This window comes from Clarias gariepinus, chromosome 24, assembly GCF_024256425.1.
Source record: "Clarias gariepinus isolate MV-2021 ecotype Netherlands chromosome 24, CGAR_prim_01v2, whole genome shotgun sequence".
Lineage (NCBI taxonomy): Eukaryota > Metazoa > Chordata > Actinopteri > Siluriformes > Clariidae > Clarias > Clarias gariepinus.
The window spans coordinates 4,003,312-4,030,890 of NC_071123.1; the positions used below are offsets into that span (position 1 = coordinate 4,003,312).

At 40.7% G+C, this 27,579-nt stretch overlaps 1 protein-coding gene across 2 annotated transcripts in view; it reads right to left on the minus strand.

Annotated features, from left to right (window-relative positions):
- dcc (DCC netrin 1 receptor) overlaps positions 1-25,491 on the minus strand; it is a 258,324-nt gene extending 232,833 nt beyond the window's left edge. For both annotated transcript variants that reach the window (XM_053484759.1, XM_053484758.1), the window contains exon 1: positions 25,148-25,491. In XM_053484759.1, coding sequence (XP_053340734.1) covers positions 25,148-25,250 — 103 coding nt within the window. In that variant the 5' untranslated portion in view covers positions 25,251-25,491. The remainder of the gene's footprint in view (positions 1-25,147) is intronic.
- Between the last annotated feature and the right edge of the window lie 2,088 nt (positions 25,492-27,579).

Genomic DNA, 27,579 nt, shown 5'->3' on the forward strand with positions numbered 1-27,579 from the left:
GTAAATATATATATAAACAAAAAAAGTTTTTGTCTATACATTGGTCAAAACCAATGTTCTTTTATTGATATGAGTTCTGCTACACACAAAGGCAACCAGACATATAAGTAGGCTTCAACCTGAAATAATAAATATATCGCTAATTACATTAAAGCTCATCTGCCTATTTTTAGCTTTAATTTGTAACAATTTCTAAAAACCCCTGTAACCGTCAATGACAGGTACTTCCGCTAGTACTATAAATATTCATAAGCATGTGTGAACATGAATGATTTAAAGTCTAGAGGTCAAATACTGAAAATTATATAAATAAGCAAACAAATAAATACATAAATTGTGTTTAAAGGCAGGTTAGCGTTGTGGTTCTAGGTTTTAAACATTCATGAATTACGTTGAAATGTATTGAATTAAACATCAACATATGCATTTGTGTTGCTTCGTCCTACTTTGCATGTTTTACGCTCAGAGACATGGTTTCAGCTTCAGGACCAGGACCAGGAACAGGAGGAGGACGAGAAGGATAAGAAAAAGAAGAAGAGGAAGAAGAGGAAGAAGCCTATATTGAGAATGCTAGCCTGCCAGCAGAGTTTCATTGACCTGCTCTGTGGTGCACATAATGAGAGAGAGAGAGAGAGAGAGAGAGAGAGAGGGGGGGGGCTTGCGGGAAACCTTAAGCAGAGTATTTTGTTCCTGAATGATTTTCATTCTCGCACTTGCAACAGAAACGTAAAAAAAAAAAAAAAAGCTTCCTGCTTTACACTATAACTATGACTTACAGCTTTTTTGAGGGAGAGGGATTTATCTGAGCTGTCTGAGAATATATAGGTTGCTCAATCAAAACTCAGAAATCCTGATGCTTATCAACTCGGTGGCTTTAGGTCCAGTCCTTTCTTCAGCGTCCAGCTTAACATCTCAGAGAAATGATGTGAAGCTGGAGTGTGTGGGTCTTTCACAGCACCTTCGGGGCTTTCGAACCCCATAAGTCTTCTTAGCTCAGACATGGCCTCTATTCATTAAGACATTGCTAAGGTTAAGCCCTCTGAAATGAATTCTCCCCGATCGGCAGGAAATAGAGGCGACAAGGAAAGAATGGGGGCCGGGGTCAAAAGCTTCACGGGCAGCAGGACTCTGATTGAACTGAGGAAGAGGAGGGCAGTATGGTGGAAAGCCCCCCCTCATAACAACCTCCTCTGGTTTAATTTGTCACCGAAATAGAGCGAGGCTGCAGTTTAATCTCCTTTTGAATGAATGAACCCCGGCCGTGTATTCCGCCTCTGCGTTTCCCTCCATCGCAGTCTGGCACGCTGACACCGACCCGACCCCCCCATCTTACCCCCCGAAATGATTAATTTACACACAGTGTACTGCAGTAAAACTATTAAACGGTGAACAAAACGTTCCAGCGCCCCAAGGCGATAGAGATCGAATTATTTGCGAGTGAATGTAATTACCTACCTTGGTCAGGATTATGTTACAAGGAACCGCAATTACACTCGCAAGTCAATACACCCAACGTGGATGATCTGTTTTGTTGCGTGCATTTGTACAAGAGAGTGAGGTGTGTCGACAGCCAGCAGATTCTAGTCGGTGACCAGACCAAGAAATGTGTGGAACAATTCAAAAGGCAGTGACATTTTGCAAGAGGATTCCTTAAGGCTAAGTGACATTAAAACCATGACTAAACTCCATCTGTTGGTTTTTTATTATTATCATTCTTTCAAGCTCCATATCTATCTTAATTGTTTTTATTTGTATGCATAAGTCAAGTGTAAGTTCTATGAAAATTGATATGGCCAACTTTACGCAAGAAAGAAAGAAAGCAAGAATGAAAGATGCTTTCTACACTCAAGTTGCAGTCTGTACAGACTTAAAGAGTTTCTATAAGTTCATTGTTTTTAACAAATTTCTAAACTTGTTCGTATATTACCTAAAGATGGGAATCAACATAGAACAGCCACGATGACATCGTTACCACGATACCTACAGTAGGTGCCGATTCGATTTGTATTGCGATTTTGTTAGTTATATTAGATTTTGTCATTATTCTAAACAAACTTAGCAAATAATTTGCTTCTTCCACACAAGATGCTGCACTGCCTGCTAATGCATGAATAGTTTAGAGTGCGCCACATGAAGGATTAGAGAGGAACGTTTCAACCACCTCGAATGCCAACGTATATTGTTATAAGGGGCCGCCACAGTGGACCATCCGATCCGCACACAAGCTTGGCACAGGTTTTACAGTGGATGCCATTCCTGACGCAACCCTCCCATTTTATCCAGCGTCTGGGGTTTGGGCATTGGCTGGGAATCGCAACCGTGCCTTCCTCATAGCAGGCGAGAAACCTACCACTGAGGCACCAACGCCCTGATGCAAACATATAAATGAAAAAAATGTTTAAAAAAACTTGATTTTTGAGTCAGTGTGTTGTTTCATGAATTGTCATTTAAAGGACTCATGATACATCACTGAATCGATTTTTTCCTTCCATCTCTTATATTATCATATAATTTATTACAATAATAATAATAATAATAACAATAAATAAGCTCCACCCACAATAAGGAAAAAGGCTGCTTATCTATTAAAAACCCCAAGAAGTCATTATTAGCTTTGAGTTGGAGAATAGAGCTGGTTATGATACTGTACGTACTGTAAATATATACAATTCGCCCCTTTAAGGGAGTCTTGTTGTCATATATACAGTATCGCTGCACTCGGGTACTATTTATATCTATAGTGCTTACTCAAGAGAAACAAATCACGAGCAGTGTGAATAAGGTCACTTATTAAGCACATTTCTTACTTAAGTGTGGGTTCTACAGTAGGTTACAAAGTCAACATTGTTGTTTCCACCTTCCTGGATGTTAGTCAGCGCAGAGAGTGAGGGGTTTCACAACTGACATGGCAACCGATGAAAAGGTTTTTGGAGTGTTGGGGGTTTAAAAACCAAAACAAAACTGGGGGAGTGTTTGCAACCAGATGAGGACACTCACTGGTCATGCCGCAGATGGCGATTCTGGCAGGAGAGACCGAAAAAGCGCGCGAGAGAGACAAAGACAAACGTAGACGGAGAATGGGAAGGAAAGCTCTTAAGCCCTCTGTGTTTGTCTGCCGGCTGCCATCGTGGAAGACACCGCCTCAGCCTCCTGCTGCTAGTCAAGGGCCATATTGCATCTTGGAACTTGTTTCGACCAAAACACACACACACACTGCAAAAAAAAGAGGTGTATCTGTACTAGGAAACTCCCGTATACACCACTGATTTTCGAAAGTATCTACAAGTACCACTGAGCGTATACATCAAATTCCACCAAGCTAGGATACTTTCAGATTGATACCAATTCGGATGTATCTAGCCGAGGAATCCTTCAATGGTACAGCCATTTGTTGTCATGGCAAATAATCCATTTCCTTTTTAATCCATTTTGTCAGGAGACATTCACACCTCACGTACCCCCCCCCCTCCCCCACAGTACTATACATCCCCTACATCCTATAAAAATGACAATAGAATTGATTCTAATTTTTTTTTTTTATTAAAATTAAGAGCAAAACTCTAATAAATATACAGAACAAAGTAAAAATAAGGGGGGAAAACATGCATTTATGAAGGTGCAATTAAATTAAAAGCAATACTAAAACACACATGCACCAGTGCTTGTTACTGTAGATGTCCAAAATAAATGTCCTTCTAGCTCGGTCCCATTACACGCTCATGGCATGGCATGCTCCAGCATTGCAGTCTGCCACAGTTCAGAGTACGGAGACGTACCAAACTTACTGTAATACACAGATGAAGTTGTACACTTACGCATCTTTATCGATTTTTACCCCCTGTCTTAACGGAGTCTCTTAGCTGAGACTTTCCTGGCCGAGACAAAGAGTATTTCCTCTGCAATGTCTCATAGTAAGCATCCTGTACCACGCTGGCTTAGAGGGACAAAAATAAAGGGACATGAAAATACAGTCAGGGTCTGCATCTGCAAAAGTCATCTTCCAGCAGATATGTCATCACTGCCTGATCATTAGGTGAACTTATTCTGTGTGGAAGGAGAGTGGTGTCTTTAATTACATTTAATCAACATTATTGCGTTAAACCTCATACATATTGTAGCATGTAAAGAAACGACATTCATACCCAGTTTGTGGATCGTATTTATGTGTATTCACTGCCTCATACATCTGGCAAACGTAAAGTTTAGCGGCGAGTTCCCATACTCCATATTTGTCTGGATACGGCTCTTTTCATGCTGTGACACGTGCACACACAAATGTGCATGCATTCATCACAAACACACACACCCGCTCTCAAACCCGCTTTAATCACCATAAGAACCCATGTGTAGAGGGAATTAAGCTCCTGCGTCCACCAGACACACGCTCGCAGCATGAAGTCACTTTTTGCCCACCTGACTCCAGTCCCATCTGGGTATCAAAGCATGGACACCATAGAAGAGACAAAGAGGGAGGGGTTTAGTAAAAGAAAAGACAGGAACAGATGTCTCTCTCTGATCCCTTTAATGTGCCACAGGAGGTCCGTCACTCTCATGGTCCCGTCCCTTTGGTAAGTAAGTAAATGCGAGATCGCTGATGCCCGCAGGGGGGACAAAGGACACAACGGTCTGAATGCACAGAATGAGTGCTACAGGAAGACAATGGCTCGGATGGACTGATTGGCGCTCGTGCATAATGACTTCATTAGGATGATACAATTGGGAGTTGAAAGGGTCGGACGAAAGAATGGAATCAAGAAAAGAGGGTGTTTTATGCTGGCTGGTTGTAACGTCTAAGCTTTCTCCGTGCGGTGTTTTCAGCCCAATCAACATTGATGAGCCAATAAGAATAAAGCTAGAGACAAACCCCGAATTAACTTCCCGGTTAAAGCGAGCTGTGATTGTACAGTAGAGATGAGTGTGCACTGTGCACTGTATTTTATACGCTCTGAAGGTTAGTTGTAGGTCATAGAATAAAACATTTAAAGAAATAATATACCTGATGAAGCCTTTATGCATAATTGTAACTAAAGTTGATTTGGATCAATCCAAGCTGACAGTCTTGAAACACGGCTGATCCGTAATCATAAACTAGGAATGTCAAGACGAAACAGGTGAGCACAATCAAGCAACAAGCTGCTACGGCATTAAACCTTTATACGAGGGGTGTTCAAGTCAAACCAGGACTTTTGATTGCGCACAATAATAGAATGAAAGTAAAAACTCAGATACCATCAAGGGAGAATGTTTTCTTGGTACGCTGGAGCCATGACGTCTGAAACCCCGGCCTCCCAGGAACTCCTTTAATTGCATGAGGATGCGGAAATGGTTTGGAGCGAGGTCAGGATTGTATGGAACATGTGGCAATAACTTCTAATGAGTCCCTGTAACGTGAAAGTGGTTGTCATGTGTTCAGTTCCCACAGACAGATCCGTCTCTTCCGCAAATTGGCTACATGTTATGCATCGATTTTCAACGATCTCAAGGAAGTCGTAAAGTCCCGGTTTGACTTGAACACACCTTGTTAACGTGCAGTATAACACAGAAATCTGTTCACTGTTATTAGCGTAATAAAGCCTGCCACCGAAGGATGAACTAAATCTGATTCTCTACAGAAATCCCCAAGAGTCTGTAATCTGATAACACTCTGCGGCGCTAATCAGATTATATCTGCTCGTTTACTCAGATTAAGAAGCCCTCCTAAAGGTGTAATAAGATGCTCATAGATGGAAATGAAAGTGCCATAGGCAAAGTGACTGTGGAAAAGAAAGAATCTTCATCTGAATCAATGAGGATTCTGATTAAAATGTATTCTACTGGGGTTTGACACAAGGTTTAGTATTAGTCCAATAACACTTAACTATTTTTTTAAGTAATATCACTATTATTAGTTCTCATGCTTAGTGTGACCCTGTAACCATGTTTTATTTAACTTTGAGCCAGAATCCAAATAAAAAAAAATTATATACTGATGTAAAAGAAATAATTCTTGCTATATTCTTGTTAAATCTTAGACACATTATAGTCATGGAATATAAACTGGTGCGAAAACATATTCTCCAACAGCAAGTGGTTTCCGCAAGTAGTGTTCAAGTCAAACTGGGATTTCTGGTTGTACAGTTATGAGAGTAAAAAACTCCCTTTATTTCTTCTATATATTACACTTATCCATGTTTTTCACTAGTGTTTGGATACCATCAAGGTAGAAAGTTTTCGTAGCACATCAAAGCCATGATCGGAATTCCCAGCAACATGTCTGAAACACTGGCCTTCCAGGAATTTCTTTTGGAAATGGCTTGCACTGGTTTGGGTATGTGGCAATAACTCCCAACCGAGTTCATGTAACCTTCAAGTGGTGCAAGATCTTTCTTTAATTGAAATATTTGCACGATTCAAGGTTTGCCACGGATAAGTGTCTCATTACCGTACCGCACTGCAAGTCTTTTGTAAACGTCAACCGGTTTTACACCATCATTCACCCCAATTTCACCACAAGTCTCGGTTTGACTTGAACACCTCTTTAAAATCTTCCAGACAGAATTTCATAAAACGATCCACGCAACACAGGAAAATTAAAAATTTAATTTAATTCTTAGGAAGACTAGGAAAAAAGGCAGTACAGGGCATGCTGTTATTGGAAAATAATCAGTGTCGGGGTGATGCAATGCCGTTCTTCAGATTACAACGTGGTTGACAAAGTGTTTTATTTAATTTCTTTTATACCACAACAATTCCAATTTTATATAACAAAACAAAACAAGATATTGCACTTTTTATCCATTTCCATTTATATTCCTGCTTTTCTTCTCTTAAAGACAAAAAAAAAAAAAGTTAATGTAATGGTAAAGTTAAATCGCAAAGATTTTTCCGTGTCAAAAAAAAAACCCAACTATATTTACAGCTTCGGCTATCTGGATGTTATAAACTCCACACGGCAAATATGAAGTCTCTATATAAAATGTCTCGCTCTGTTTAGAAGAGACCACCACTATTGAAATCCTTGTGTACTGTATGTTTACTCTCATAGGAAACATTTGAATAGGTGGATAAGGATGCAGAATGACCTCATATCACATTCAAACAGTCCTGACGTTCACTAATCCGCTTTTGCTTTTACATACAGTAATAGGGAATATAACACATTAATGATGCAAATCACACCTGCATTAAAACGTCTCATTCACAAACAATTTAAAAAGTGCGTGAAAATCCAAAGACTTTCCTTTTTTCGTTTGCTTTCCTTCGCTGTTCATTTCACTAGCGCTAACTAAAATTATTAATGAGATACACTGCCTCCGGGCTTCCCTGATTGGCTTTATCACAAGTAATAGCGCGGACGGAACATGCATGGATAAAATAAGTTACAGCAATTGAAACTAGCCCAGAATTTCACTCCTCATAATGCATTCAACACGGTGCTGAAATGGAAATGTGACTTTACTGCCAGCCTTTAAGACTTTGTTCCTGCTCTCTCACTCTCTGACTTCCTTTTCTTTAAGTCGTGGTTTAAGAGGACAATGGGTTGGTCTGAGCATGACTTCTTTATGTGACCCACTAATGATCCCACATGGAGAACAGCCAGCTGCCGTAGACACACACACACACACCTACCACAAACCTGGCTTTACAGCACCACACTAATTACCAAGGCTGGAATTAGACTTGCATGGGAAAGAGAGGGTGTAGCGAAAGAGGAAAGAAAAAAAATGACACACAGTGGGGTTGATGAATGCAGCCCCCCCCGTGGAGAGCGCAGCCAGAACCGATGCCTGCTGCTTCGAGGCTCAGGTGGCAGACACCGGGTGCATGAGGAAGCGTGTGGGTTTGTCTTAAGGGAGACCGAATGATATTTGCATCTACAACAAGGATCTGATTTTAGCAGCAGATCCTTGTCGTGATGGCTCCCATGGATCCGGATCTGAAGATGCTCTGTGTAGGAAATGTGAAGGCCGAGACAACGGCTTGACTGTTGTTTCTTAAACCAAACACAGTTTCCATGAAGGGGTACACTTGGTCTGGAAGGTGATACGAATGGTGGTACGTGTGGTAAATGGTGGTACGTGTCAAATGTTCTTCTGGGAAACCTTGGGTCCTGACATTCATGTAGATGAACAACAGCAGAACATCGCCCAGAGCATCACTGCTTCTTCCCATCCTGGTGCCATCTCTTACTCTGCTTTACCCTTCAGTCAAACATCTCAACGCTGTTGGGCGTATCCTCTCCCAGGATGACATCGCCCTTATTCAGCTAGAATTTGAGCAAAATCCAACACAGTGTTCTCAGCATCTGTAACACTGCCAAATTAACAGAGAAGGGGAACAATTTATTAGATTAGACTAGATTAGATTAGATTAAACTTTATCATCATTGTGCAAAGTAAATGAACAAAGCCAATAAAAATGCAGTATACAGCAGATTCATTTCTTGATTCTATTGTGGGCAATTCATGTATAACCACATTGACTCTTTATCCTGTATACAGGGGGGCCTGGAGCCTCTCCCAGGTGATTTACACACTACGGACAATTTGGGAACTAATCTGCAATTAGCCTTATCTGCATCTCTTTGGACTGTGGGAGGAAACCCGGAGTACCCGGAGGAAACCCACCAAGCACGGGGAGAACATGCAAACTCCATGCACACAGACCCCAAGGTGGGAATCGAACCCCGACTGGTGCAATGCAACAGTACTACTAATCCAAGACTTGGTAAAATGTTGTCATTCCTCCATAATCCAGCAGGTGGTGCAATCTAAACTATGCACACATTTCATGTGTTGTAGGAGTGAATCACTTGCCAAGTTTAGAATTGTAAGAAAAAAGTTCATATCTCACTCACTCACTTACTCGTCTTCTATACCGCTTTTCCTGTATTTAGGGTCGCAGGGACCTGGAGCCTATCCCAGGAGGCTTAGGGCACAAGGCGAAGTACACCCTGGACAGGGTGCCAATCCATCGCAGGGCACACACACATACACACACTCACACACTACGGGTAATTTGAGAACGCCAATCAGCCTAACCTACATGTCTTTGGACTGTGGGAGGAAACCGGAGTCCCCGGAGAAAACCCACCAAGCACGGGGAGATCATGCAAACTCCATGCGCACAGAGACAGGAATCGAACCTGGCCCGAGAATCGAACCCGGACCCAGGAGGTGCAAGGGCGACCGGTAAGCCGCCTGGTAAGTTCATATCTAATCAAGATATTTATAAAACCGTGATACAAATCGAATCAGCACCTGGGTACCGCAATAGTATCATATCGACTCCTCCCTGGCGAGTCCCATCCTTACGGATTAACATCACAACAGTGTTTCGGCAACAAAAAATTCCTGCTGGAACCAGTTTCGACCAGCCTACACGAGAACCCTCAATGGCGAACTCTCTTTTATAGGCCGTTTCCGAACTCAAGATGATTATGATGATGATCGCAATGGCTCAGCCTGAATAAACAAGTGTCTCGTTCTGGCTTCCATCAAAGCCCTAATAGTTAATTAAAAGCGTCCCATGACAAAGAAGTGCCTCGTCAGTCCATTAGCGAGCGCCGTCCTATATTTCAACACGCTAATGCAAGGTTATGACGAGCGCCGCTGAACGGGGCTTTGCCCAAGAATGCTGATCGTTGCATGGTGTGAGACAGAGGTGACTCAGCAGCGCTTCGACTTCATCCGGTCGATTTTTAAAGAGAAAAAAAAAGAAGAAAAAGAGTTGGAAAAAAACAACAACAAATCGGTCTAGTCTAAACCATCTACCTTTACACTAGCGGTGAAGAATCATTGAGGGAATGTGTGGCTCAAGAACGGAGTAATGGTCCTGGAGATGAAAAGTGTGTGCTTTGTAGCTGCTTGTGATTACTGTAGATATGGATATGTGTGCAGCCGTGAAGCCGTAACTCAGCAGGTGGTGAGAAATGGAAGGAGAGATGGAGGACCGTACGTTTCAAACCAGTTTCCGCGAGCGTTCTGCTTGGTTCGGCTGTAGAGAAATCGATCTTCAACGTGTCGCTGGACTCTGTGCCCACCCACCAACCACACACACACACACACACACACACACACACACACATAATGTGTAGCTAGCTATTTGTCTGCAAGCAGAGCATGACTAAATTTGACAATATTAAGCTCCTGCTGCAGTGAAATTAACCCACAACCTCACACTGGCTGTTAATCATTCTGAGGAAAATTAGCATAGGGCATTCAGCTAGAGCAGAAGTTAAAAGAGCCAAGACACACACACACACATGCACACACATATACACACACACACACACACACATAGAGCAGAAATGCACTTATTCCTGATTAGCAAGCTCGTATAATCAATAACATACTATCAAACAGAACCACGGACAGCGTCTTAGACATACAAGCAGCACAGCTTTTTAAAGGTACAACCCAGACAAACACCACTAATAAACACACACACTCGCACACACACACACACACACACACGCACACACCCGTGCACCCAGCTGGGAGCAGGCCAAGCTCAGACAGATGGGTGTGCTAGAGCCGATTGTGATGGAAATGAGCGCTGACCCTTTGAACACGCGGCTCTTTTTAAGCGTCTCATGTCATCGGCTCGGCTTTTATTCCGTGACTGATGTGTGCGCAGGGGTCTGTTTGTCCGTTATCCCCCCATCTCTCTTTTTCTCACTCAATTACACTCAGTCCTACGAGGCACGTTGCTCATTTGGAATCGCCGTTAATCTGCGAGAGTCACGTCGACGTGACGCTGGTGAAGATTTCAGATCTGCGCCGGGAAGTTATGATTATCAATCATATGTATAACTGACACAGGGTTTATGAAAGATTCAGATTCTGTATTTCGAATATTCAAATTAGAAACTGCACTATATAGCACTATATATATATATATATATATATATATATATATATATATATATATATATATATATACTTTTTTTATGATGCCGTGACGTTTGCCTCACGTTTTCAACATTCCCTGTTTCTGATCACGTACAGTTCGCTAAATCACCCGCGAGGTACTGCACACTCATTCTTATTCCCGTTCCTTCCGATCAATAAATCCGGAGAAGACTTCATACATTTAAAAGTTTACTGCGGTTCATTTCCGAGGCTTTTTATGACTGAGGACTGAAGATTGAAGACCTTGAGCTGCTGAAATGAGGAAGCGGTTTTGGTTAAGCTACTTCGCTTGACTGGTAATTGACCTGTAAAGGGGTGAAAGGTATTTTGTAAAAAATCTTCACTTTCTAAGCTCATCGAGATAGATGGTGGATAAAAACTGGCGCACCATACGTGATCCATTTGAAATCAGTTATTATAAAAAAGGAAAAAATGAAGCTTTGACACTTGGCTCAGTTAACCAATTTCCACTTAAGTGAACCGAGTGCTGGTACACTAGTTGCTAGTCCAGGTTCAGAGCTGGTTCAGTAGCAAGCGTCATCATCAAAAAAGGCTTTGTTTTTCCATGGGCTAGAGAGTCATGTCATTACGTCGCTGTATACGTCCATGTATGTCTTTACTTCCTCAGCAATGCTAGCTGAAAAAAAAAAAAATGCTAGCGGCAAGCACAACAACAATAACAATGGTGAACTTCAACATTGCTTTTTAAGCTTAATTTGGGAACCAACCATAATTACTAGAAAGCATTTGTGCTGCCCGTTGCATTTTCCTTATCTGTTTTTGGTTGATACAACACTACAATAAAAGTGACTACACTACCCTGGTTTAAATATGGTGGTTACAAACCTTAAGTTGGTCGTGATAATCCCACCACCCAGCCCCTGACCAAAGTCATTCTTTATTCTAGCCCAGCAAAGTGTTGGTGCCACCAAGGAACCAGAACTGCCTTGCTGGAAAATGGGCTAGCGTCCATCTTAAGGGTAACTGGGTTCACTTTGTGGACTTGGATCGCACTTGGAGTCTAGCTGCTTTCTCACAGTCCCCCAGTTTACGAACCCTCCTCCCGGAACCTTCTAAGAACGTTTCTTTAACTAGCCGCCACGACCATCCAACATCAAGATCTCAAATGCTTTAAATGTAAATATTTTCAAAATATACAGTATTTTGTATACAGTAAAACAATATACAGTACCCAGCCAGACTGGACCTCAAGAAGAGAAAGCTGATATTAAACAGCCTTTCAAGCTTAGCTTGTAGAGATAAAAGCGCGGGCCATGGGATTGCTCATCATGGATGAAGGTCTGCTAATATGTCTGTGTGGGTTGGTGTGAATCAACACAAGAAAGCTTGGGAAAGAAAAAAGAAATGTAACACACACAGCAAAACATAGAATGCAATGATCTTAAAAGCCTTTCGGTGAATTCAATGCCAGCACATTATCAGCTAAAATAAATAAATAAATAAATAAATAAAGAATTCCATTGGATATTGGTCGTGGCTCAGGAACGATGGTGGTCTCGCATGAGTGAGGTATGGTAATTGAGATCTAAACTGCCCTCACCTATCTTCCCTCCCATTCACTCTGCTCTTATCATCTATTATATCAGCCTTCTCGCTCTCTCTCTTTCACTCTCTCTCTCTCTTTTTCCTTCTCTCCCCGTATTCGTCTCCTTCAGGTACGCTCTAGGCGAGGATGTCAAAGGCATCAGTGCTGATCAACCTCCATTAATTACAGCTCCTTCCCCAGCCAAGAGGCTCTCGTCTCCTGCCGCAAGAAAGCCTAGTTAGCCGTGAGCACTACATCACCAGCGAGCCATCCTCCTCACGCTGGACTTTTTTTCTTTTTAATCTAAAATAGGAAATCCAGAATAACACCTTATCTATAATCACTTTCCTTCTCGGCTCTGCCGGAAGACAACAGGATGAAGCCCCACTGAGACTTAAAGCGGCTTCGACACCAACCCACACCTCATCCCGCTAGTACTCATTTATTCCATTGAGTCTCATTTTCAAGCTTGTTAGCGAACCGGGGTCAGACAAAAGGGTCAGGCATGACCCAGAAACCCTGGAGCAACAAAGGTCAAGAGCCCGATAGAGGCAGATTGGTCGTACTGGGGCTTGAACTCATGAGTCTTAATGCAGAGCCTTAACCCCTACCCCCTTTTTTGTATACATAATTGTAAATAACAAGATTTCCTTTAACACAGCTAGGTGAGGTCGTTAGTGCTTCCCTTCTGCTGCTTAGCGTAAGTACCTTAGCCATGGAGCTGTGAATGTACAGTGTGGCAAAAAATAAAAAGTCACCATTTCAGCAGGGTCAAATGACTGGAAATGGGTTAAAATATGTGGCTGGGGAAAAAATTTATTTTAAAAAAAGAATAATAAGGGATGGTAATCACCAGGGACCACCCGATACGATGTCATCACCATACCTAGGTTACCTGTACCTACGCGATTCTGTAGTGATCACCTTTTTATAAATTTCCCTATTCAATATATATATATATATATATATATATATATATATATATATATATATATATATATATATATTTATTTATTTATTTTTTTTTTCAGTTTTTGTTACAATATTTTTCTAAACAAACAGCAATTTATTTTCTCCTACCACACAGGATACTGTGCTGCCGGCCCATATGTGGCTAGTTTAAAGCACACCACCTGTAGGATCATAGAGGAACTGCAACATTTTACAACGTCAAATTCAAACATATATAAATACATATTTTTTATAAAATGAAACTGGTTTTGGAGTCAGTGTGGCGATACATGAATTGCCACAAAAAAAGAATTGTGATACGTAACCAAATCAATCTCTAATAATAGACCATGATCAAAGATTGGTGAAATTGCATCATGAAACAACGACAGTCGAAATCAGAGCTATGTTTAATAATGAAAGTAAGAGCTTTTTACACACACACACAATGAAACTCATCATAAAAAAAAAGAAGCCTTTAATTTGCTGGGGAGTAAGACAAAAATCGCACTTTGGAGCGATGGAAAAAGTCATGTGACCTGACGTGTCCAGACTGACCCTATTCCAGAGTGATGGGCGTGTCAGGGTAAAAACGGAATCACATGAAGCGATGCTCCCATCATGCACAGTGTCCACTGTCCAAGCCTCTGGAGACAGTGTTATGATCTGGGGTTTGGCTTCAGTCGCTCAGGTCTGGACTCTGGACTGTTGAACAGAGCAGGTTTTTGTTGAAATAATCCCACATTAGAAACAACACAATATCAAAGTTCAACTATCATCAGCGACGCAATAATAGAGTCTTGCGAGTGAAGCGAAATGGGCGCGGCACACGGGAGTGACACGATTCGAATAGAAATAAGCAGTAGGTCCTGGTGAGAGCATGAAGGATTGAATTTATCAAAGAGAGGTCTGAACTCAGGAGTTTGACCTCGTACATTTAAACTCTTTTTCTACACCAGAATTCGGTCGATTTCGCTCGATATGAGACGTTGCGATGTTGAATATTTCACACACTCATGACATTCGGGCGTTCAGGCCCTGAACCGGCCTCAGGAAACGTTTGTTTATTAATCGAAAGAATCAGAAATCAAACTCTTTCTTTCTTTGCAGCACTGAAAAAAAAAAAAGGAAGAAAAAAAAAAAAACGATGAAACTGTGAACTTTTTCGCCTGTCAATCGCACCAGGCTGCTTGTAAAGGTCACAACATTGATTAGTGTATGTAGAATAGGCAGTTAGGTAGTGAGTCCTCTATTAAGCTGCCTGCAGACACGCAGCGTTCAAAGGCGGAGTAACTACACAAGGTACCCTGTTGTTTTGCTTCGGGGTTTATATTCATGCTGGAACAACAACAACAACAACAACGAAAAAATCTATCTGTTCAAAAACTGAAAGAGAATGTATAAAAAATATCACGGCTTAGTGTGACCGGTGAGCAATCTTTACCCACAGTACCCTGAACCGCTCGTATAGATCTATGCATCAAGCCAGAAGCTAATCTCTGTCTCTCTCTTCCATAAATATACAGTACACACACACACACACACACACACACACACACACACCTTAACCTCGGTAATGTAAATAAAAGCTGCATCTTTTGTTGACGAGGGGGAAAAAAAGCCCGACTGCTGTACTTGTGGGATGCTTGGTCCCCAACAAGATATCAAAACATGCTTACACACATACACACACACACACACACACACACACATCAATGCTGAGCACAGCTTGAAGGCTGCACAAAGACTGCTTTCAGCAAGAACACTAAACTGCAACATGTTTAAAGCTCTGTGTAGTCTCTCTCTATCTCTCGCGCTCTCTCTCACACACACATACACACAGGTACGTTTAAACAAGTCCGCTGTCCCCCCATGGTGCTGTTATTCCAGCAGCAGCAAGAACCCCAGCCGACAACTATTAAACAGCAGAATTCACTTAACCACGTCTTTTCATTTTTTTTTTTTTTTTAAACACAAAACAAAAAGCCGTGACACGTTTTCAAAACTAAGCAGAACTTTTATTTCCACCATAAATATGAAAATATAAAAATATTTTCATCCTTTAACCATTTCAGGATTTCCCCAGACTGATCGAGACGTGCTCTCAAACAGGACCTTGATAGTCACGACAAGACAGAACTTTTATTTCCCCAGGGTCTGATTTAAAGCAGAGGTCTGATTGCATGGCCGAGAAGAACGTCACTCACTCACGCACTCACTCACTCAACGCCTATTCCGCTCGATCCTGTGTACAAGCTCTTACACACACTCATTCACACACTACGGGCAATTTGGAAATGAGAATTCACCTTAAATTTCATATCTTTTGATTTGAGGAAAACCACCAAGCACAGGGAGATCATGCAAACTCCATGCACACAGACCCCGAGGCTGGAATCGAACCCGGATCCTGGAAGTGCAAGGACAGCGCTAACCACTTAGCCAATGTGCCACCTTCCAGGAAGAACATATTCTATTATATTGGAAAAGCTGCCCTCGAAAGTGTTGAAAATAACAGCTGTACAGTTGAACGTTTCTTAACATGCACTGTCACCTGGGCTCTCGTCACCTGTTCAGGGGCGATTCATCAGTATTTGGCTCAACATTGTGGATCATGAGACTGTAAGACCTCTATACCGTACCGTACGTCTCTTATAGCTGTTGGTCCATAGAAAGTTTTGGAAGTTTTGGCTCGGGTATTTGCTTGAAGTTAAACCTGCACCATAAATGAAATCAAGAATTGAATAGAAGGGAAGGTATGAGCAGTTCTCGGCCAGATTAGAAGCACCTTACTGCACATGCGACCAACTGTGGGCGTGGCTTAAATCGACCGCCAGACAGAACTAAATTAAACTCTTGCAGTACTTATTGCAGATATCTGCCTAAAGTTTAACCGGCACCGTAAGTGAAATCAAAATGTTTAGGTATGAACAGTTATGTGCCGGATTTAATCGTCTCCTTTAAAAATAAGATAATGTTTAATGTAAATAAACCCCTGCACCAATAAATATTAATGAGATGGATATTTACACTAGTTTCATGTATATTTAACTGGGAAGCATGGTTTGGTCTTCATGGTTTAAAGCATGGACCATCACCCACATGGGCACCTGGTATTTTATTTATTTATTCATTCATTTATTTATTTTTGACTGTAGGCGATTGACAAGATAAAGTGATTTACCAACTGTCTTTCAAACTGAACATCATGATCACTAGTATCATTTATTTATCTCATAAAACAACCTACAGATCTACAGTTATGGTAGACAAAGTACAAACTGTACGGTACACAACATCAATGCCTAATGTACTATATGTATCATATGCACAAGCAGCAGTATGGCTCATATTATATTAAGGCTAATGTGTCAGTTCACTTTAGCGTTTATGTCCCACTCATCTACCCTGCATCAGCGACTTTCGGCGTGGCAGTAAATGCAATAAAGCAAAAAAGCCAGTATATGGCATAAGGACAAAACTCTATAGCATTGATTTTCTAATTCCAATTTACTGCAAATGATTTGTTGCAATCCAGCTCATTGCTCAGTCATTACAGCTACAGCGTATTGAACAAGCCCTGAAAAGCCTGCAGCACAAAGCCAGAATTAAAATGGACTGAACCGAAGGACAGGGAATAAAAGGGTTGCTTTTGGGTGAAGTACGTTGAGTGATGGGTCCAAGACAATTTTAGTTTTGTTGTTTTTTTTGGGGGGGAGATTTTGTCTTTAATGGGTTTTAAAGAGTCCCAATGTTCCTCTTAAAGAACCCATCTCAGGTTTGAGGTCGCCAACAACTGTCATTATCTATAAGATTTCAGATGTCAAATGGACGCCAATCAAGAACCCTGGATTGAAGCCATGACGGCTTGTACTTAGTGAAAATGTGAAACCTTTAATGGCTCTTTGGTTGTCTTTCCAAACAAACTGTTTCCAGATTCAGACAGTTCCCCTGAGAGCCATTCACTATCCAACAGGTTATTAAAAGAACCCCCAAATGTTTTTTGTTTGTTTGTTTGTTTCCAAAGATCTGACATTTGAAAGAGTTCTGTCCTTTTATTAAAAACAGATCTGCAGTTGTTGAAAAGCAGGACACTATAGGACTGCCTCTCTGACACTTACTCAGATTAGGTGGTTTTACAGCAGATACCATTTATAGGGTGACCCGCTATTTCTGGACCAAGGCAAGAACGAGGCACGTACAAAGGTCTAGCATGGTAATTAGATCATTTTATATAACAGTCGTCCTCTGATTAGGGCAGGCCGTGCTCTACAGCTTCACTGAGTCACTGACCTGTGTGATTAGAGCATGAACTGTGAATAACATGGAGACTTTGTTATGTCTAATGACCAGGAAATCAGCACAATCCCGCAGAACACATGCCCTCCTTCTCACCTTCAAGGCAGCCCGCCATCTTGCTCCTTCCTCTATCAGACTGCTCACGTAATTTCTGACATTTACGGCTTGATTCATTTCCATTCAACTCTGAACAATACTTTTTTTTTTTCTCCAGTTCAGCGATTCAACTAGCATTCTAAGAACCTCAACCTAGGAACATCAAAATCTGCCCGACTGGAGATCCAGCTTGAGTTCATAAAAAAAAAAAAAAAAAACTGGAAAGATGTATGAAATCCCATGATGCTGCTCAAGCTCTTATTACCGAAGGCACTATGATATCTGCTAGCAGTCAATAGCAAAAAAAAAAAAAAAGAGAGAGAGAGAGACAGCTGCAGTGCTCTCCTCCAGGGAGGTGAACAGAAAGTAAAGGACAGAAGCAGCATAAATAAACATTACAGTTTGAGTCAGCCACCAGCGACGCACCGAGCCCCTGAAACAGCCTTGCGTTTCGCCTGCTGGATTTACAACCGCTAACCTCAAACCAGGCACCCTGCCTGCGATGCAAGTGCTGAAATTTATGGCCACTTATGAAGATTAGCGATGCAGCAGGGTTTATGGATCAAGCCTATACTTCTCCATTTATGCACGAGTTGCACCGGGCGTGGAGGATGGTGAGATTCTGGGACCTAATGAAAGGCAAGACATTTACATTTGTAGAGCGGGGGGTGGGGTGGAGCGAGGGGGATTTGAGCCTGATGAGATGTTGAGCTCAAGCCCACTTGAAATGTTTTATGAAAATGGTGGTCTGAGGAGACATAATGGTCAAAGCTTTTTTTCTCGAGCAGCTCGGATTCTTTCTGAATGTCAGCGCTGATAGCGTTAAGCGCTGAAAGTGTTCGAGGAGAATCAAAAGAAAAGTATTAGGACTGCAATTTGGGAAAGAAGAACTGAAAGCCCTAGCTTGAAATATGTAAATGGTGCATTATACATTTTAGGTATGCATAAGGAGTGATTAAGCAGGAAGTTACGAATCTAATGCATACTTAACCAGCCTATTTCGTGACCGCATGAACGACTCAACTAATTACTCACCAGGCCCTTTGTCATGTCTGTGTCGCAAAGAAATTCCATTAAAATGACATTAAAAAGAGTGGGTCACATTATCCTAGCAGGTTACCAAATGGTTAAGATGGTTATATACAGTATAAACCCCTGACGTGACATCTCAAACATTTTTTCAAATCCACCAAAGAATTTTATATATACTGTAGGATACCTCAACCGTCTGGTAGAGATGGCTTAATCAGGATAAGTCAGACACATTTTTCGATTTTGATATAGTACCTTAAACTGTGCTCTACCGAAAAGTTGAGCAGACCATTAAAGGGTTAATTTCAAATGAAATGTCTTGAGACTTGACCCATACAGTAGATCGAGAGCCATTCCTTGGAAAACAGGACTAGAATGCATATAGGAATACACTTATTCACAATGCTGTTTATCTATTATTATACCAGTAATAGGCTGGTTAACATTACTGTACAGAAAAATGCTAGGGGTGTAACCGTACGAGAATATAAGCATGGAAATCCATCTGACTTAAGGTATGTATACAGATCCATACAAACTCCAAAGTTTCTTTGGAATTGTAACAAAAAATTTAGATTAACCCCGGGATATTTATAATATCGTGATACTTACAGAATCGCAATACAAACCTAGGTATCGTGGTAATATTGTATCGGCTGGTCCCTGGAGATTTCCCTATGATATACAGTAAATCTAACACTATCTAAAAATCACACTAATTTGGGACAAGTCACATTTATATTTCAAAGCAAGTCATACAAGCTCATTTATAAGCTGATTTAGTATTCCTAGTACCAAGCGACCGTTCATCTCATCAGAATTACACGGCATCCACCTGTCATCCTACTGCAAATTAAAAGCCGAATAATATGACAAATTCATCAGAAACCCGAAATGAATCCTGAAAGGCACGACATTTGTTGCGGAGATACTGTAATCTCTAAACGGAGTAACGAGGCAATCCGTCACGAAAACGCCTTCCGCCGAAATTAGCCGGCGAAAGTCATTTTTCAGTTTTTCATTTCATTTAAACAAACAAGCTCAGTCATTTGCAGAAAGCCGATAAACTCGCCGAAGACTTCAACAGATTTCAGACGCGTGCGACTTTCAAAACTTACTTTCTCCTAGAGAAAGGCGAAAACGGAAAAAACACAGTTGATTGTTCACTCGGTGGTGGCTGCTAGATTGGCGAAAACACAAGAAGTGAGAAGTCTAATTAATCCTCAGAAGCCTTGTAAGAAACCTGAGCTTGTTTACTCCGGGGATTGATCAGAACCAGCCGTGCTATAATTGGAACTTGAATTGCAAATAGTTTGCAGATCAAGGTGTTTAGGATTCAACGTCGACCTGGTGGTATCGATACCCCATTACTGCGCTCTGCTCTGTGGGGCCCCTGGATTGATGCCGAATTGCCGAAATCCGACATCGTTCATCAAAGTGGCGGAGGTAAAAAAAAAAAAAAAAAAAAAAAACGAACGAAAGAACCGTGCGCTGTTGTGTGAGTCAGAGTCAGAAGTTAGCTGAAGACTAATGGGATTCAGGCACACTCTGGATGGGGGTACTTAATTCATGGGCAAACAAAGAGTGACAAAAAAAAGTTGGTAGAGCAGAACCAGGCGCACACACACACACACACTCACACACAGCCACACACACACAGAACTCACACACTGATCACAGTTTGGACAGGAGGCTGATGAGTTTGCAGAGAGAATAGGTGATCAGAATACAGCCAGCTTTAATAGAAATACTGCAGCTCTGGAGCTGTGGCTTAAACGTCTACATATAAAACTCATATACAGTACTGTACACTCAAGTCCAGAATTATTGGCACCCTTTATGAAAAGGAGCTCAAACTCATATATATATATATATTTAAAAAAAAGAACCACATATGCGGATATGAGTGATATGCTTTTTGTTTTATGGCATGGGTATGCAATGTATATTTTTATTTCCATAACCAAATTATAATCCAAATCAAATCACACTTACATATTATAACCAAATATACAACGTAAACAATATTCCAATAATAATAATAATGACTTTTTTATGAATATGTCTTAAATCACATGCTTCATGTGATTTAAGACATATTTTATATATATATAAAAATCATATAAGATGAATATATATACTGTATATGCTATATATATATATTTCCAATGTTCCTGACTCCATATCTTACATCATGTAGTACCGTATTAAATAGATGTCTCAAACCAATATGCTATAAATCTTAGTTACATCAAAATTACACCTCCACTGGTAACTAAACCCGAAATCGCTTAGAATTACAGTAATCATAATTCGCTATCTTAACCTACGCCTACTAAATCATGTTCTGCCACAGTTAGAGCTGACGTAAGAATAGAACTCCTTGGACAAGGGCACATCCTATGTAAACACTGGCCTCATCACTCCAGTACAGTTCCACATTTTTCAGAATCGATGCCAAGCTGCACTGCAGATACTCTGGCGTCTCATAGTGACCTAACACCTCGCTTTAAGTTAGTTTTTCCATCCCGCCATTTGCGTATGCGCCAGCGCCACAGATCACCCGCCCCATATGGCTGAGCTCTACCTGCCATAATTCATCTCCTGAGCTTCCAGCTCATCACTCCGCACATCTGTTTCCAGCTGTGATCCGGCGAGTCAGCGTGAAGTGAATAGTCTGCACCCTTGAAACCTCTGTCAAAACTCCTTAATAGCGACCTGACCTTTACCTTCCAGCCTCGGGACGTGTTTTCTAACGCAGCAGGAAAGTGGGAAACCAAGCTCCCGCTCGTATACTGTACACAAATGCGAGCTATTTCTGTCTCCTCGTAGCAGGCATTGCTTTCCATTCTGCGTTTCTTTCTTTGGCAGACGAACGAACCGAGACAGGAGGAGATCAGACAGATCAAACTGATTTGTTTGCAAATAATGATTATAATAATGAGCGATTTCTCTGCTTAGAAAAGATTTCGGTAATTATAAAACCATACATTGATGTTGGCATCGATATGCACAGACAGAAAAATATAGATATTATTTCTGATAGACACACTGGAGCTTGTTGCTATGTACAGTATATACTGTGATGAACATACAGCAGGATATAAGTGTGACTGATCAATGTTGAAGTGGTGCTGAAAATGATGTATTTTCCTGTAACCTGAAACGTTTTATTCCTGCCAATGTTTTATTAAGGAAACACGTCACGTCAAACTATATTTATCCATTTATACTGTAGCTCTGTGTCATATTGTCATGAAAGAACTAAGCTCCTGTTGTTATTTATGTTATGATAATACAAAGATGCTTTTTTCATCAGCGTGTCTTTTCTTATCATGTTACAATGGCTACGTTCACGTTGCAATCCACGTCGTCTAATTCAGATCTGATTTGCACGTCACGATGATTAACGTTCATAATTACATTGTACAATGACTTCAATCTGACTCTAATGTGGACGCGTCGGTATGTACAGTACATATGGTACATATTGATACGTCTTTGAATGCGCCGTCTGTGTTAAAACACGTCAGCATCCTACGCAAAAAGTCGCATGAATTCCAATTCTCATTCAAGTCATGTGACTACATATCAGATATATCTCCGATCTAGAACAACATACGAAAGTGACTCGAACCTGATCTTGCAAATTCAGATAGCCCTAAAGAAAAAAAAAAATACAATCATAATCAATCTGTGTCACATTAGGGTAAAAAAAAAAAAAAAAAAAACCTGATTTGATTCCCTGGTAATGTGAACACAGCTAAAGAAACCAGAAGTCTCCATGATGGAATTTATGTACTGATTTGTTACACAGGGTTAACACTCCATGAATGAAGGTCGAATAAACGTCTTGTTACAGAAAACGTCACCATATCACCAGTTAGAGTTATTCAATTAACTGAATTTCAATTTTAATTACAATTTTTCCTTTTATAAAAACAAGATCATTGAGATTATATCATTAATGTGCTGCATTTCTTTTTCCCAGTGATGTTCTCAATTTGTGCTAGAAATCCATCACGTCCTTTTACTTTTACTGAAGTGCGCTTTCATCCTTTACTCAACTCACTAGCACCCAAGTTGTGGTGTTTATCTTCACTGTCAGAAACACCAGGTTGTTTTATTTAAAATTGAATAAATGCATTTGATGTCTTTAAAGTCAGCGAGTTGTCGTGGTAAAGAATTGTGATCTCAGTATTGATTAAAATAATTGTAATTATATATATATATATATATATATATATATATATATATATATATATATATATATATTTGCCGTAATCGAGCAGCCTGATCATCAGTCATACATTTAGCTTTGCTACACAAAAACTGCACTTATACAGTATACTATACAGTATTATTAATAATCTAGTAATATAATTCCGGATTTGTTTTCCCTAGCCTGTTAATCAAGAGGATTCAAGATTTCTACAGCACTGTGACATGGTTTCCATTTTAAAAAAAGGAAGGACTGTGATCACGCGCTGTGATGAACTGTAATTGGATAAATAGTCCAAAAAAGCAGCAATGAATAGAAACGAATAGAAAAGAAGTGCATAAATAGTGGTGCGACTATAACGGAACAGTGCACCTCTTGTGGTGTAAGCGATAAAATGCATAACAGGCAGAGACAGGCTTTCTTCTGAATGAAATGCCTGCTGCAAATTGGATTGCTGGGGATTCAGGTAAGCAATCGCCAGAAACCAATTTGCAGTGCCGCGGGACACATTGTCCTCCCCGGTGAAAAATGCAACATAGAGGAAGGAGGACATGCACACACTCATGCTCTCTCTCTGTCTCTCTCTTTCTCTCTCACACACACACACACACACACATAAACAGATCACAGCTTGCACAGAGTGCTGATGCGTTTGCGGATGATCAAAAACACCTCTCAAGAGGAGAGAGAGTCCCTGTGAGCAGATATGATTATCAGGGTCGGATCCCAAACCTCATCAAGTAACGACTATGATTTCAACAACACGAGCCAACATGAGAAAGGTAAATACCGGTGAAGAAGTGGTGTGTGGCTATAAAGCCTACTGCTACACAGGCAACATGTATCAAAGGCAAAACACACTCAATGGGATCTCTCCTCACACCAAACCATCAATTACCAATGTGACGAAGACAAGCGCGAGCACAGACTCATGGGTAAATACAGGTTTGGGCCCATACATCTTCACGCTTTTTTTTTTTAAAAAAGGAAAAAGTCACTTAGATTTCTTTCAAAAAGTGTTTTTTTTTTTTTTATGGACGTGTCTATGCTTTTATCATTAATTTAAAGATAAAAGTTGATGTGTGCATGGTTAGTTTTTTAAGCACCAACATCAAATATGGACCAAAATGCCTCCCTAATGGTTACTAAAACACATTTTTCAAGTAGAATAGAAATAAATGAATATATATGAGAACAGGATATGTCATGTGACCTCTAAATTGTATAATACTTGCTATGTGGTTTGGGACAAGACAGCATTAATCACACTTCCTCTGTAAGGCAGTAAAATGTTGACTGTATGAACTGTTTGATGCTTTACAAAATGATGCGAGAGAGCGCCCCTGGTGGCAGACGAGGGAATCGTCATGAAGTAGAAATTAGAAAAAGGTTCTCTCTGACTTGAATACTCAATGAAAGTAGCTCAAGGCTGATAAAGCATATATAATTTAGCCTCATAAGCATCCTCAATACAACTTATTATATATTAAAGAGAGAGAGAGAGAGAGAGAGAGAATGCTTTAATATACATATGCCTCATGAACATCCTCAATACAACTTAAAATAAAAAATGCAAATTAATAAAAATATAAATGAATTAAAATCCTGGAGCTTCAGGATTTAATTCAAGCTCATAAACTCACATCCAAACACATCTTCATCATCATTCTCATCTTCACCATAATTAAAAGAATCTGCCCTCCCAAACCACAAATCTTCTATATAATAAATCTGGGAATTAATCTGACACTGCAACACACAAACCATCCTCCAGCTCCATCCTTGGAGCTCTCAGACGCACAGGCTTCACGCAAAGCAACGCAGCATCACCACCACCACCACCAGCAGCAGCATCACCACCAGCAGCACCAGCACCACTACTACTGTGAAGAAACCTGCGTGATCAAGCACTGTACAGGGCATACAGAGTTGATGGAGTGCGTGTGCATTAGAGAAGGGGTTTGATTAGAGCATCAATCCACCAAGGAAGCAAAAGTTGAATTCAACAGAAAGAATTCAGTCCTCATGAGGGAATATCATGAGAAAATCATCCGAATGCTTCACGCACTGTTTGGGGGGGAAATAAAGGAGGGAGATCTGAACACTCACCCTGCGTCCTGGAGACGATGCAGAGCAATGCCATCCAAAGTGCCCCAGCCAGAGGCGTTCTTCTCCTCCTCATCACACTCGCGTATCCACCGGAGCGCGCCATGGTGTGTGCGCAGAAACGGCAAGCGCCAAGCGCGCGCGGCTCCCTCTCTACCTCTCTCTCTCTCTCTCTCTCTGAAACAACTTCAATGCATATAAGATCCGGTGAGGAAAAAAAAACACACGAATCGGGGTTTTATTTTTTTTTTTCTCTTTAAAAAAAAAATAATAAAGAAAGAAAGGAAAGCCACAGCGCAAGTCCAGCAAGTGAGTGACGGGAAAAAACAAGCTCTCCAACAGGAATCCGGTTAAACGCGTCGTCTCTCCATCGCGCATCCAGACTCCAGAGTGCAGAAAGGCGGAGGAGATGCAGAGAGAGAGAGAGTGTGTGTGTGTGTGTGTGTGCGAGAGAGAGAGAGAGAGAGAGAGAGAAGCGTTTCACTTGTTACGGACAGCTGTGGCCGCCGGGCCGGTGCCGTGCCGTGTGCGCGCGCAGCTCGTTATTATGCGAACGCGCTGATCTGAGGAGAGTGGAGACAAAATCCCGGGCACGGACGCACACACCACACACACACACGCGCTCGCGCGCTCGCGCGCACACACATATACACATATACAGATATGCGCACACGCGCGCACGCACGCGCGAGAGGGGAATGGCGTAAGCAATGTGGAAACTCCAACATCAAATGAATGGATGTTCAAAGTAGATTAATGAAATGAAGAACATGTTCACATACTGTAGGGAATCAAAGTGATATAGCAAGGAAATGAGGGAAATATATATATATAGAGAGAGAGATACTGTACATATACATATACAGTATAGGTACAGAGCATTATACACACTTTAGGAAAAGAGAAACAGTTTGATGTATATAATGTTAATAATAATATAATGTCCAGGGTGTACCCCACTTTGTGCCATAAGTCTCCTGGGATAGGCTCCATGCCCTCCTGCGACCCTGAATACAGTATAACGTGGTATAGACGATGATGACGATCTCATAATATTATTAATATTATTCATTATAGGTATAGCTATATAAGTATAGCAATAAATATAGCTATATAAGTATAGAAAAAAATAAAAGTGTGTATACATTTTTTGGCTGACTCATGTATATATATATATATATATATATATATATATATATATATATATATATATATATATATATATATATATATTTCCCTTGTTTTCTTTTGATTCTGTAAAGCTGATTTGCTACAATGGCCATTGTTAAATTGCCCTATAAATACAATTATTATTTTTTTTTTTTAAAGAATAGATTGCAGATTTTGTTTTAAAAAATTAAAATCAGATTTAGGGATTTTTCCTTATTTTCCTCCCTAAATTAGTCGTATCCAATTCCCACCCTTCATTACAGCACTCCCACATCAAGGTCACTACTACCCCTACCAGTCAGAGAGGGACGATCCATCTCGCGATCTTTAGATAATAGGGCGAGCACTTTACTGCTGCACCACTTGGGGGCCCAAACTGAACATTGTTTATATTGTTAATTAACTTACATTTTATTTTACTGTACATCTGAGCAGTTGACGGTTGCTTTGCTCAAGGGCCCAACAGGGGCAGCAAAAGCCCAACCACTGAGTTACCCCTGATGAGTTACCCCTGATAAGACTCCCCACTTAACCACTTAGTTAACCACTGAGTTACCCCTGATGAGACTCATGGCCACAGTTAAACATTTAAACGGTGCAAATGTTATAAAGAAGGAAGTATGATTCTTGTCCAAGGTGGCTCGGACCTCAATGCAGTCGTTCCTGTGAACGTTGAGTGTCGCCTGATCTGCCAATTTGCATAAGAGACTCATCTGTTGAATTTAATTTGGGTGCATGCTGTATTTACAAATGTAGTGCTTTAGTTAGAGGATATCAGCTAATTAAAAACATTTTTATTTTCAGTTTTAGCATCGGGTTTTACAGAAAAAAACAAAAAGTGATGTAAACACATGATGCTAAAAATTACAGTGGTACAGTACCTCGTAATAAGAACATCTCATCTCAAAAATTATTGCCTGAAATTTTGCAGGAAACTTGCCTGGGAATATAAAGCATTTTTTGCGTAGGACTGAACCGAACCAAACCGAACGTCGGCTAAAGTTGCGCGTGTGTCCGAAAGACTTATTTGCATCAGTGGAAAGCCAAGTGAAGAGAGTATATTTTTCCTTTTTTTTTTGCATTTTGTGCAAGACTTAGTAAATACAATATGGATCTCAAGAATGTTAGCAAGGACGGTAGAAAGAAGAAAAGGGGGCCGGTTTCAGTTTTGTTTTTAAAGCAGCCGGGGCCACGAGTAATCATAAATTAGGGTTAAGTGAGCTTTAATGTTTATTTATTTCATATTTTACTTCATTTAAATGTCT